This window comes from Lonchura striata, chromosome 4, assembly GCF_046129695.1.
Source record: "Lonchura striata isolate bLonStr1 chromosome 4, bLonStr1.mat, whole genome shotgun sequence".
NCBI lineage: Eukaryota > Metazoa > Chordata > Aves > Passeriformes > Estrildidae > Lonchura > Lonchura striata.
Genome location: NC_134606.1, coordinates 875099 through 888523, shown reverse-complemented (window position 1 = coordinate 888523; position 13425 = coordinate 875099). Strand labels below are relative to the sequence as shown.

At 53.1% G+C, this 13425-nt stretch overlaps 1 protein-coding gene across 4 annotated transcripts in view; it reads right to left on the bottom strand.

Moving 5' to 3' along the window:
- SFXN5 (sideroflexin 5) overlaps positions 1-13425 on the bottom strand; it is a 100234-nt gene that overhangs the window by 45804 nt on the left and 41005 nt on the right. For 3 of the 4 annotated variants that reach the window (XM_021526797.3, XM_077782660.1, XM_077782662.1), the window contains 3 exons: positions 9540-9593; positions 6175-6231; positions 3936-4001 (listed from right to left, as the gene is read on the bottom strand). In XM_021526797.3, the coding sequence (XP_021382472.2) occupies positions 3936-4001; positions 6175-6231; positions 9540-9593 (177 nt within the window). The remainder of the gene's footprint in view (positions 1-3935; positions 4002-6174; positions 6232-9539; positions 9594-13425) is intronic. The other variant, XM_021526799.3, reaches the window with a different exon arrangement.

The following is a 13425-nucleotide window of genomic DNA, read 5'->3' as shown; positions in this document are numbered from 1 at the left end:
GGAAGGACCTTAAATCCCCTCTCATCCACCCCTGCCACAGCAGGGACACCTTCCACTGAGCCTGGGTGCTCCAACCTGCCCTTGGACACTTCCAGGGATTGCCCAATTTCCCCGGGCGAAAGAAACCTACTTCCACATAGAAATAGTAGAATTGTTATTCATAATTATTATCTAGATAAAATTATAATATCTAAAAAGTGATTGTTGCCAATAAAATCAGCTCCATGTAGCTTTTTTAATCTTCTAAAAGTGTGAAAAATAGCAGAGTAAGGGTGTGTGTGTGTCAGCTGGAAAGAGTTTCTGTCTAATCACAGCCCCCCTGATCTGTGCAGCTCTTGGCACTGGAATACTGGGGGAATAAAAAATTCCAAACATTTGAAACATGCTTGGTCTTTCTCAAGTCTTTTTACTTCTCCCTGCCTTTGTTTGCCTTGTTTAGGAAAACCAGCTGGTGTTAATTGCACTTCATGCACCACCAGCATGAACAGCAGCCAGATATCAGGAATTGGAGCCTAATCCCAGGAATCCACTCAATTGTTTGGGAAAAAAAAAATTACATTATCACTCTTCAGAACAGCGGTAAAATGAGGGAGCAAAAGAAAAGGCAGGAAAGAGACTGGTGGGGGGTGAATGGGATTAAAATAAACTACAATGATAGAGAAATGGAGATGTTAGAGGGTGGACTTTCAAGATTTGCTGTATGCATCCCTGGAGTGCCCAGGGCCAGGTTGGACACTGGGGCTTGGATCCACCTGGGGCAGTGGGAGGTGTCCCTGCCGTGGCAGGGCTGGAATGGGATGGGATCTGGGATCTCTTCCAGCCCAAACACCTTTCCCAGCCTTATCTCAAGTGATTCCTTCACCTGAGTCATGCACAGGAGAAAGGATGAAATTCTGGGCCTGGCACAGCTCCGTGCTGTGACTTGGGTTGGGATGGGAGCTGGAGAGAAAAGGAAATAGGAGGAGAAAAATATGGAATAAAAAATACTGATTTCCTCACCCTGTAGGGCTGGAAATGAGGAGCTGTGGTTGTAGGAACTCCTCTCTCTGTATAAACAGAAGAAAATCAGGATATTTGCGAAGATTTCCCATTTAACTGCAGGACAATGAGGCCAAAATCTGCTCCCCCAGCCCCTGATGGAGCAGCGTGCCTGTCCCTGGTGTGAGGACAGGGAGGCACAAAGCCACTGCTCTGTCCTCTCCGGACTTCTCCAGGCCCTTTTCCCCTGCTCACGGGGAAGGGTCTCCCCCTAAAGACTGACCCCACGTCCCAAAGCCTCCCTGCTCTGCAGGGCTTTCTCCAGGCTGGTGGGAGTGTTCAGGGGTTCCGGGACACAGGAACACAACCCCAGGAGTGTTCCCAGCTGGGATGACACAGAAACCTCGCTGCACACCCCCTGTGCCATCCCTGCTCTGCTGGGAAGGGTCCAACAGCGGAGAGGAGAAGAACCTCTGAAGGTTCCTCTGCCCTTCACGTGGAGAAAACCTCTTCCAACATCAGGAACACACACCTGTGAAGGTGAAGGCTGCTGCTCTCCGTGCTCTGCGTGGAGGGAAAGCTCCCACACCCAGAAGGAGAAGAACCTCTAAAGAAGAACCTCACACGCTGCTCTTCGTGCTCCATGTGGAGGAAAACATCCCAACACCCAGAAGGAGAAGAACCTCTAATGGCTGCTGCCCTTCATGTTTCACGTGGAGGAAAACCTCCTTCCAACATCAGGATAGAAGAAGAACCCTTGCAGGTTTTTGCCCTTCATGCTCCACGTGGAAGAAAACATCCTAACATCAGGATAGAAGAACTACTGAAGATTTTTGCCCTTCATGCTCCACGTGGAAGAAAACATCCCAAACATCAGGATAGAAGAAGAATCCCTGAAGGTTTTTGCCCTTCATATTTCACAGGGAGGAAAAGTGCCTTCCAACACCAGGATAGAGAAAAAACCCTTGCAGGTTTTTGCCCTTCATGCTCCACGTAGGAGGAAAAGCTCCCAAACATCAGGAAGGAGAAGAACCTCTGAAGGTTTTTCCCTTCTCCACCCCAGACCATCCTCAGCTCCATGGGAAGCTCCTGCCTCTCCCGGGGCACTGTTCTGACCCCTGAGCACCAGAGCTCTGAGCCAGCACTGTTCCACACACCCGGGCATGCCGGTGGGATGCCAGCCGGGGGGACACGCTGGCACTGCCCAGGAGGGAGCAGCTCCTCCCTGCAGGGAGAGCTCTGCTTGCACGAGGCTGAAACACCCGGATTTTACTCCCTGCACACCTCAGGGAGCTTCCCGCGGGGCCTCTTGGCACAGGGGTGTCTCCCAGGGCAGCCCCACGGCCCCTCCTGCACCCCGGGGCTGCCCCTGTGCTCCAGCTGCTCTGCGGGCTCGGGCAGCCCAAGGAAGGGCAGGTTCCCAGGCCTGCACCTCCTGCACCTCCACACCCCACGGGGTCCTTACCAAAGCCTCCCAGCTGCTCGGGGGACAAAGCTCTGCCAAGATCCTTGGCCGTGTGTCCTGCCCCTCTAATCTGCCCCTGTTCCAAGAGGGAGAGCAGCATTAATGCCAAAAACAGGGATCAGGGGCTGGCGGGGGTGGGGGGTGAGTGGCAGCAGCACATCCAGCTGGGGACTGTCACCTCGGGGACTCACAAGGTGACAAAAATGCTGGCCCAAGCACTGAGGAGCTCAGGGAAACCATCCCATGCTTCCCCAGGGAGCCGGGGATGGAAAACCAAAGCACTGAGGTTGTTAGGATGGGGGTTAGGGTTAAAGTTGAGCACAGCTCTGTGGTGATGGAGGTGGGAGCTCAGGGGAGCCAGGCTGGGCTGGGGGCTCACTCAGGTGAACCAGGCTGGGCTGGGGGCTCAGGTGAGCTCTGCAGGAGGGGACAGAAGAGGGGACAGGAGCAGCAGTGCCCAGCACACAGACTGAGACGCGGCAAACCATCCAGTACAGGGGTACCCAAAAATGTGGAGTTTTCCCTCAGAACCTTGAGGCACTTCAACAACTCCACGCCCTTTGGAAAATGGTCTGGCAGCCACACAAGGAGCAAGAGTAAATCCTCTGTGACCTGAAGAAATGGGGAAATGTCTTGGCCAGAGGGGAAAATACCAGCTGCTGTGGATCTTTACTGTTCCAAAGGAGAAGGTACAACCACTCATTCGGGGTTTATTTGAAACCCCGGTGTAAGGAATAACTTCCCCAAGTTGCTCCTCAAAAGTGTTCCTGTCCCTGTGGGAAGAGCTGATCCTGCTCCTGATGCCAACCTGTGCTCCTGGGAATGTATTAAGAGCCACAAGAGCTCAATTTTAGGAATGTTAAAGGTTCCTCTCTCACAGATTATTTCACACAGAACTGCAGAGGAGGCCCCGGAGCTGCTCCAGGGCTGGAGCCAGGCTGGGAGAGCTGGGAATGTTCCCCCGGAGAAGGGAAAATTCCAGGGAATGCTCAGAGTCCCTGGAAGTGTCCCCATGGCAGGGGTGGCTCTGGGTGGGATTTGAGGTCCCTTCCCACCCAACCCATACCAGGGTTCCATGCCGTGACCTGAACTCCAGCTCCAGCTTGAAACACATCCACAGGAGAAGAGATAATTCCATCCCAGGAGAACATTCCAGAACTCTGCCTCTCCTCTCCTGCCACCCTCGAGGTCTCTAAATTAGCCCTCCAGCCTCGAGGTCTCCAAATTAGCCCGGTTAATTAATTCCCCACCAATGAATGCACGAGGGGGAGTGGGAGTTCACAGAGCAGCCAAGCTCAGCGCAGGAGGTGCTGGATTCTGGTTCTGTGCAAAGCTGGGGCATGCAGGGCCAGCCTCATCCCAGCTGACAGCATTTGCTGGTTATCAGGACGGGGTTGAGTCAGTTAAAGATATAAACATGCTCAGCAATCCAAAAAACATCTCCCAAGCAGCTCCTTAGCCATCAAATCCAGAGATATAAAGAGTTACCCACTGCAATTGAGACAGCACTTATGACAGCTCCCAAGTAGCCCTGGATGAACTTGGATGTCGGAGAAGGCTTTGGGAAGAAAAACAAAACATATTTTCAATAAACAAACTTCTGGTTATTAACATTCAACCCATTTTCCCCCCCCATTTTTGTTTGTTTGTTTGTTTGGGTGTATTTGTTTTAGAGCACAGACAGGTTTAATTTCGTCATATTGTTCTGTGACACATGGGCTGTCATCCCAAGAGGCAAGAGCGAGGAAATCGTGGCCTCCTGAGCAAGGTTACAGGGAATGGAAAATTATTTGGCATCAGAAAATTACAATAATAGCAGCTCAAAGGAAGGATGTGAGTGAAATTCAGCAAATGGTAGCAAATTAGCATTTCTAGCCTCGAGTGCTGAACCCCAAACTCACCACAGTCAATATTTTATCTGTGAAATGTGTTCTCAGTGAGCTGGATGGATTCCAGCTCCGCTTCCCACATCCCAACACGGGATGGAGGGAGGCTGAGGAGAAGGAAGGGGAGCAGGGACAGCCCCACAAGGATGGAGCAGGGACAGCCCCAGCACTTCCCACTGCCACCAGCATGAACAAAACCCTTGGGAGATGGGATCGTGGAGCTTCCTCCCGCTCCCCCAGCCCAGGCACCATTCTGCTCTGTGCCCCTTCAGATCCCAGTTCAACCATTCCAGACCAGCTGGGACCATGGATGGTTCAGCTCAAAGTCCGTGAGCCTCGTGTCTGTGCCTGGAGTGATTCCTCATGCTGTTACACTGCGTTTAAACACAGACAATGGCCACTCTAGAAATCCCCCGGTGGCCACCCAGAGGTTTCATGGCCAGGGAAGAGGCAGGATTGGTGTTTCTGTGTGGGAAGGCCCCGGGGCAGGCCCACGGCTGCCTCGTGGCTGCGCGTGGGAATTGGCCAAGTTGTGACTCAAAATCAGATGGATTTTACCCCAAAAAAACCAGGAGTGAGTTTCAAGCCCTGGGAGTTGTGTGTTAACTTAGGGTGAACTTGAGAACTCCCCCAGAAGCCTCCTAAGCAGTCCAAGTCCTGCTCCCCTATTGGCTACACCCTGTTGTGTATCCCCCATAAATTATGCTAAATCCTGCTCCCCTATTGGCTACACCCTGTTGTGTATCCCCTATAAGTTATGCGAAATCCTGCTCCCCTATTGGCTGTGCCCTATTGTGTATCCCCTATAAGTTATGCTAAATCCTGCTCCCCTATTGGCTGTGCCCTGTTGTGTATCCCCCATAAATTATGCTAAATCCTGCTCCCCTATTGGCTACACCCTGTTGTGTATCCCCTATAAGTTATGCTAAATCCTGCTCCCCTATTGGCTGTGCCCTGTTGTGTATCCCCTATAAGTTATGCTAAATCCTGCTCCCCTATTGGCTGTGCCCTGTTGTGTATCCCCTATAAGTTATGCTGAGTTCTGCTCCCCTATTGGCTGTGCCCTGTTGTGTATCCCCTATAAGTTATGCTAAATCCTGCTCCCCTATTGGCTGTGCCCTGTTGTGTATCCCCTATAAGTTATGCTGAGTTCTGCTCCCCTATTGGTTGCTTGTTTCCCTATCTGGTTGTTGTTCTAGAGGCTTCCCCTTTGTCCAGGGTCTTTGGACCCTGCCCCTTGTACTGTGCTCAGCTTCTCCACGTTTGTTCTTTTTAAACAACAAGAACATTATTGTTGCCCTGATTCTTAAGATTTCCTAAAGCTTTCTGAGTTTACATTCTTGTAGAGAAATTCCTCACACAACTTTCTGTAAACAATCTATTGTTTACCATTCTACATAGAGGTGGAGAAATTTGATGTACTGGTGGTTTGTCCAATGTCATTGGAGAGGTGGCACATTCACCCTCCAATCCACTGTCACTTTTGGAAAAGTATAAATGCTGGAGTCAGAAAACAAACTTCCTTTTTTTTCACCTTTGCAATAGGAGCAGCTCATGTCATGCTTTCACGTGTCCTATAGCGACATATTATTGTTATTGTTATTAAAGTTCTTTTTGGGCAACTTCATTGAACATGTTCCTTTTCATTTTCACCACTCTCACTGCCCTGGAGTCAGGGACCAGGGAGGTTTGTCACGGTCACCCTCACCCAGGGAGGTTTGTCATGGTCACCCTCACCCAGGGAGGTTTGTCACGGTCACCCTCACCCAGGGAGGTTTGTCACGGTCACCCTCACCCAGGGAGGTTTGTCAGTCACTGTCACCCTCACGGCAGCAGCTGGCTCACCTTGCTCGCGTTGCGGTTTGCATAGTTCACACAGGCGTTGTGGCTCTGGTTCAACCACTGCGGGACAGAGAGACACAACATCAGCACGAACCCACCAAAATCAGCACGAACCCACCGACATTGGCACAAACCCACCGAAATCAGCACGAACCCACCGACATTGGCACAAACCCACCAAAATCAGCATGAACCCACTGACATTGGCACAAACCCACCAAAATCAGCACAAACCCACCGACATTGGCACAAACCCACCGACATCAGCACAAACCCACCGACACCATCACGAACCCACCGACACCAGCACAAACCCACCAAAATCAGCACGAACCCACCGACATCAGCACAAACCCACTGACATTGGCACAAACCCACCGACATCAGCATGAACCCACCGACATCAGCATGAAACCACCAACATCAACACAAACCCACCGACATCAGCACAAACCCACCAAAATCAGCACAAACCCACCAAAATCAGCACAAACCCACTGAAATCAGCACAAACCCACCGACATCAGCACAAACCCACCGAAATCAGCACAAACCCACCAACATTGGCACAAACCCACCGGCACCAGCACAAACCCACCGACATCAGCACAAACCCACCGAAATCAGCACAAACCCACCAACATTGGCACAAACCCACCGGCACCAGCACGAACCCACCAAAATCAGCACAAACCCACCGGCACCAGCACGAACCCACCAAAATCAGCATGAACCCACCGGCACCAGCACGAACCCACCAAAATCAGCTCCCCAGCCCTGCAATCTCTGGAGCTGCTCCTTATCTGTTGGAACTCCAAATGTCTCTCAGACATTTTTAGAGGTTCCAGGCCTTGGTCAGAAGCATTCTAGACCCCAGCAGGCAGCTGGAAACAGCTGTGATTTTGGGTTTGAGCCATGGGATGAGTTACCAACTTTGGAGGTGGAACAAGCAGTCACAAAGGGTTAGATGGGATAGTAAAAGTAGTTACAAAATAGAGGGGAACATTTTTTAGTATTGTACAGGGGGGTTTTAGCACTTGCACAGGGGGTTTTTACTTTGTACATGGGGGTCAGAAGTTCTAAGATGGAGGAAAGTGGGCTGATCCTGTTCTTCCTCCTTCTTCTTCCTTGCCTCCATGTTCTTGGTGATGCTGGCACTTGTGGATTGGTTTAGAGTAGAAAAGCACTTTGTAATACAGGTAGTAGGTATTGGGGAAAAACTATAAACATGCTATATGTAATATATCATATAAAAGATAGCAGCAGCCCTGGGTGGGGAGGGAGAAGAAGACAGCAGACAGAGAGGATGTCAGGGTGTGTGTGTGCCTCTGTCTGAGCTCTGAGCAAACCACAGCAGCTCAAGGAGAAAATCTTTTAGATAACTCACAATAAACTGCCTTGAGACCCAACAACAGAGACTGCTGAGTTTTCTTTGGAAGCTTGGGCTGGAGGAGAGGCTTTCCCACCACACGAGACCCCAGAGCAAGCCCGGGGCTCTCACAGTGAGTGGCCTCCAAAGCCCCGAGTGGCTCAGGGTGTCCCCAGCCACCCCTCCTGTGGGGCAGCTCCCAGCCAGAGCCAGCAGAGCCCAAATTCCCGGCATGGAATTCCGTGCTGTCGGCTGTCCCGCCGTGCTCCCGGCTCCGCCGCCTTCCCCACGCTGCAGGCAGATCCCACCCTGCTCGGAGCCTTCCTCCTGCACAGCTCCATCCCCGCTCACAGAGCAGACAATAAAAAGGCATTTGCCACAGAAAGGAGGCTGAAAATAACTCCTTCCTTCCTTTCAGCTGGCGACGGAGTCGCACTGGTGGTGTGTTTACTATGGATCTCTCCTTCCCGTGCCTGCTTCCTCCCCTTACTCTTAATTCCCAGAATTTTAACGGGAAATCACGCCAGCACCTCCCTACACACGTATTGTTTTCCCCCAGAGTTCCTGCAGCAGACTCAATGCAGGAGTCCTGGGCTTTGCCACGTACACCTATTCCCAAAATTCCTGGCAGCAGGGCCTCCCATCATCCCCAGCCCTTCCAACATCCTCCCCCAAGAAAAATCCCAGCCCCTCGTCCTCCCAAAGGCAGATGGGCGAGTTCAGGGCCAACACCACCATGGATGTGCACATGGAAGAACCGTTTGCACCCAGACCAAACGGCTCCAAAAGCTGATTTTTGCCGTGGCACAGGAAGGTGTGGGATGAAAAGGGGAGCCCGGATTCGTTTCCAGCCCCTTGCAGGCACATCCTGCCCCTACAGCCACAGCACCAGTCTGTGCTCTGGGCAAAACCCAGCTCCTCCCTCCTCCCTGGTGTAGGGTTTGGGTGTGCTCTGTTTCACCTGCCAGGGGTGGGCAGGTACCTGTTCACTGGGCAGTTTTCTTTATCTCTGCCACAGCCCATCCTGCCTCCAGGAGATCTCCTCTGTCCATGGGCCATTAATTATTAATTATCTCCTGTTCATGGCCACTGAGTGTCCCTGCATGGCTGAGAAAATTCCATCATCCATGGGGAGATGCTCTGCCCAGGGGAGGAGCCAAACATTCCTACCTGGATCCAATCTGACCTGGGAACAGCACAGCAGCCTTTGCCCCCTGCATTCCCAGAGGAGCAGCTTCCTTCCCCCTGCATTCCCAGAGGAGCAGCTTCCTTCCCCCTGCATTCCCAGAGGAGCAGCTTTATCCCCCTGCATTCCCAGAGGAGCAGCTTCCTTCCCCCTGCATTCCCAGAGGAGCAGCTTCCATCCCCCTGCATTCCCAGAGGAGCAGCTTCCTTCCCCCTGCATTCCCAGAGGAGCAGCTTTGTGCCCCACTGCATTCCCAGAGGAGCAGCTTCCTTCCCCCTGCATTCCCAGAGGAGCAGCTTCCTTCCCCCTGCATTCCCAGAGGAGCAGCTTTCTTCCCTCTGCATTCCCAGAGGAGCAGCTTCCTTCCCCCTGCATTCCCAGAGGAGCAGCTTCCTTCCCCCTGCATTCCCAGGGGAGCCCAGGCCCATCTCCCCCAGCCCTGGAGCTCCAAGGAAAACTCCCCCCTTGTGCAGATCCTGCTCCAGCAGAAGCACAGCTGGCACTGCAGGAGGGCTGAGCCCCCCTGGGATGGGGCTGAGCCACCTCCCTGACCCACAGGGGACAGGGCTGCTCTGACTCTGGCACTGGTTTGTTTGTACTATTGCATTTGTATTTTCAATTTTCCTAGTAAAGAACTGTCATTCCTATTCCTCTATCTTTGCCTGCCAGCCCCCTACTCTCAAAACGATAATAATTCAGAGGGAGGGGATTTACATTTCCCATTTCAGGGGAGGCTCTGCCTTCCCCAGCACACACCTGGCTTCTCACACCAAGGGACCTCCCCACATTCCCACCCTCGCCAAGGAGCCTCACCTGCCAAAACACAGTGGAGGCCAGGGTCTGGTTGGGCAGGAGGAGACCAACAACCTGCAAGAGGAGAGATTCTCTCATTATTAAACATCCCTGGTTTGCTCGCCGTGCTTTTCCAGGCATGCAAACAGCCAAGCTGATTTCCAGGGACTTGAATAAATTATCCTCATTTCTGGCTTAATTTCATTCCCGTTATTTTTGGCATCCCAGTTGTTATCAGCCTCCTGTCTCTCCGCTTTCCAGGGGTGGAACTGGCTGATGCTGCTGCCCCTGAAGGCTCTGCACCTTTAATTACTGCTCGTGGTGCACCCTGAAAATCCCCTGGCAGCTGACACTGCCCGAAGATCCCATTAAAACCCAAACAATTCCCTAATCCAGGAATTTCTGGAGGGAAACACAAACCCTGCACGGAGGCAAAAGTTCAGAGCTGGCACTACTGGCAGTGAACGGGGGGTTCTCATCTTTTCACTCTTCCTTTGGCACATTCCCTGTTTGGGGCAGCAGGAGAAAATCCCACCGGGACATCTGAGGGCAGCAGAGCCACCTGGGAGCACTTTGCTCCTGTTTGGGAGCCTGGGATTCATTTTAATCAAATTTATTTTGATTAATTCATGTATTTTGGCGTGTCACCGACCTCCCGAGGCTCGGGGCAGCCCGGCCCAGCACATCTGGCCAGATGTTCCCTGCTGGGACCTGCACTGGGTGCCAGAGGCCCTGCAAGGTCACCCCTGGCAGCACCCGAGGCCACACGGGCGTGTCCTGGGCCTGAGGTGTCCTCAGGGCACCACGGGGACCCAGCTCTGCAAATCCCATCTCTGACACACACAGCGCCTGCCTGAGGGCCAGCTGGCCTGCTGTAAGGCCCTTTGGCTTCTTTTAGGGCCAGCTTTCCTGGTTTAAGGCAGTTTTTCTTCTTTTTGGGCCATTTTTTCTGGTTTAAGGCAGTTTTTCTTTTTTAGAACCATCTTTCCTGCTTTAGGGACATTTTTCCTGTTTTAGAGCCATTTTTTCCTGTTTTAGGGCCATTTTACCTGGTTTAAAGCAGTTTTTCTTTTTTAGAACAATCATTCCTGCTTTAGGGACATTTTTCCTGTTTTAGGGTCATTTTTCTTGTTTTAGGGCCATTTTTCCTGTTTTAGGGCCATTTTACCTGGTTTAAAGCAGTTTTCTTTTTTAGAACAATCATTCCTGCTTTAGGGACATTTTTCCTGTTTTAGGGCCATTTTTCTTGTTTTAGGGCCATTTTTCTTGTTTTATGGTCATTTTTTCCTGTTTTAGGGTCATTTTTCCTGTTTTAAAGCAGTTTTTCTTTTTTAGAACCATCTTTCCTGCTTTAGGGACATTTTTCCTGCTTTAGGGACATTTTGCCTTTTTTAGAGCCTTTTTTTTTTTTGTTTTAGGGCCATTTTTTCCTGTTTTATGGTAATTTTACCTGGTTTAAAGCAGTTTTTCTTTTTTAGAACAATCATTCCTGCTTTAGGGACATTTTTCCTGTTTTAGAGCCATTTTTCTTGTTTTAGGGCCACCTTTCCCTGGTTGCAGTCCATTTTTCCTGCTTTAGGGCCCCATTTCCTGCTTTGGGGCCAATTTTTCCTGGTTTAGGCCATCAGAAGCTGAAGAAGGGACGCAGGCAAGGGGAACCCAAGGACCAGCCCAACAAACACAGCCAGGACAAAGAATTCCCAGCGGGAATCAGGCAGGATGAGGGAACGCTGCCATCCTTCCCTCCCTCCCTGAACCCCCCACCAAGTTCTGGAGATGTTTTCTGGTGGCCAAACCCCACGGAATTAAAGGTTGAGCAACTCTTTAACTCCATCCATTTATTCCCCGGCCACTCGTGAGCTCATCCCCACGCCCAGACCCTCCCCAGCGCTTCCTCACAGTTCATTCCCAGGAATTTGGGAAGGAAGGGAAGGAATCCTGTGCCAGGGCTGGGCTGGGGCCATCCCCACGGGCGGATCTCCACGCGGCCGCAGAGAATCGACACCCAACCAAAGGGGACAGGGCTTGGGCGGCCTCGTTCCATTCCCAGCTCCTCTCCCTTCTCCTCCTCCTCCTCCAGCTTTTCCTCCCACTCCCGTGGAGTTGCAGGGACTTTGTTCCCTGGCCCCGAGCCAGCTCCCACTAATTTACGGCTCCGTTCCCCCACGCGGAGCTCGGCATTAATTAACGCGGCCCCAAACGGAGCCCCCCGAACCCCAAGCCCAAACCCCGGCGCCCCAAAACCAGCGGGGTGGCGAGGCTGGGGAAGAACGGGGCCAGGCAGAGGCTGGGGCTGAGCGCCGGGGGAACATTCCGGCGGGAAAATAAATAAATAAAGGAAAAAAAGAGCACCCAAAATCTGTATGACTGAAAGAGGCACGTTTAAATGCAAACTCTCCATATGTGCAAGAGTCTGTCAAGAAATGTACAATTTCACTTTTAATTACCGTCAGGGGAAAAAATAACTAAGAAGGAAAACAAAATAAAAAAAAAAAATTTAAAAAGAGCTCCTAAACACTGGCGAAGTGTCAGCGACAGAATTTAATTGGCGATCAGGTGTGGAGGGCTCTTGGTGGCCCTGAAGCCACCCCGTGGACATCAGGGAGCTCCAACCCCAAATCCTGCCTGCAGTGGGACAGTCCCCAAATTCCCACCTGGCTCTTCAGAGCTTCTCCAAAGGCTCAGCCAGACCCGATTTTGGGTGGCTGGGGGACACCAGGTGCTGACAGCTGTGGTGGCAATGGGGCTCTGCCCTCATGGGCAGGTTTGAGCTGAATTTCCTAAATGTGGATAAATCTTCCCGCGAAGGAGGAAAGGCTCCAGCCCGGGGAAGAGGCTCCAGCCCGGCAGCTGCTTTGCAGGGTGAGAATTCCAGGGGCTGGAGCTCTCTCCCTGGGCTGGAAATGGGGAAAAGGGCAGAGCTGAGCCCCAAAACCCACCCAGAGCCCAGCCTGTCCCACTCAGCCCCAAACCCACCCAGAGCCCAGCCTGTCCCCCTGTCCCCCTGTCCTCCTCAGCCCCAAAACCCACCCAGAGCCCAGCCTGTCCCACTCAGCCCCAAACCCCACCCAGAGCCCAGCCTGTCCCCCTGTCCCCCTGTCCTCCTCAGCCCCAAAACGCACCAGAGCCCAGCCTGTCCCCCTGTCCCCCTCAGCCCCAAACCCACCCAGAGCCCAGCCTGTCCCACTCAGCCCCAAACCCACCCGGAGCCCAGCCTGTCCCCCTGTCCCCCTGCCCGGCTCCCAGCCTGTCCCCCTGTCCCGCTGTCCCCCTCAGCCCCAAAACCCACCCAGAGCCCAGCCTGTCCCCCTGCCCAACTGAACCCCAAACCCACCCAGAGCCCAGCCTGTCCCCCTGCCCAACTGAACCCCAAACCCACCCAGAGCCCAGCCTGTCCCCCTGTCCCCCTCAGCCCCAAACCCACCCAGAGCCCAGCCTGTCCCCCTGCCCAACTGAACCCCAAACCCACCCAGAGCCCAGCCTGTCCCCCTGTCCAACTGAACCCCAAAACCCACCAGAGCCCAGCCTGTCCCCCTGTCCCCCTTAGCCCCAAAACCCATCCGGAGCCCAGCCTGTCCCCCTGTCCCACTCAGCCCCAAACCCACCCGGAGCCCAGCCTGTCCCCCTGTCCCCCTGTCCTCCTCAGCCCCAAAACCCACCCGGAGCCCAGCCTGTCCCCCCTGTCCCCCTGTCCCCCTCAGCCCCAAAACCCATCCGGAGCCCAGCCTGTCCCCCTGTCCCACTCAGCCCCAAAACCCACCCAGAGCCCAGCCTGTCCCCCCCTGTCCAACTGAGCCCCAAACCCACCCGGAGCCCAGCCTGTTCCCCTCTCCCCCCTGTCCCCCTCAGCCCCAAACCCACCCAGAGCCCAGCCTGTCCCCCTGTCCCCCTGCCCAACTGAACCCCA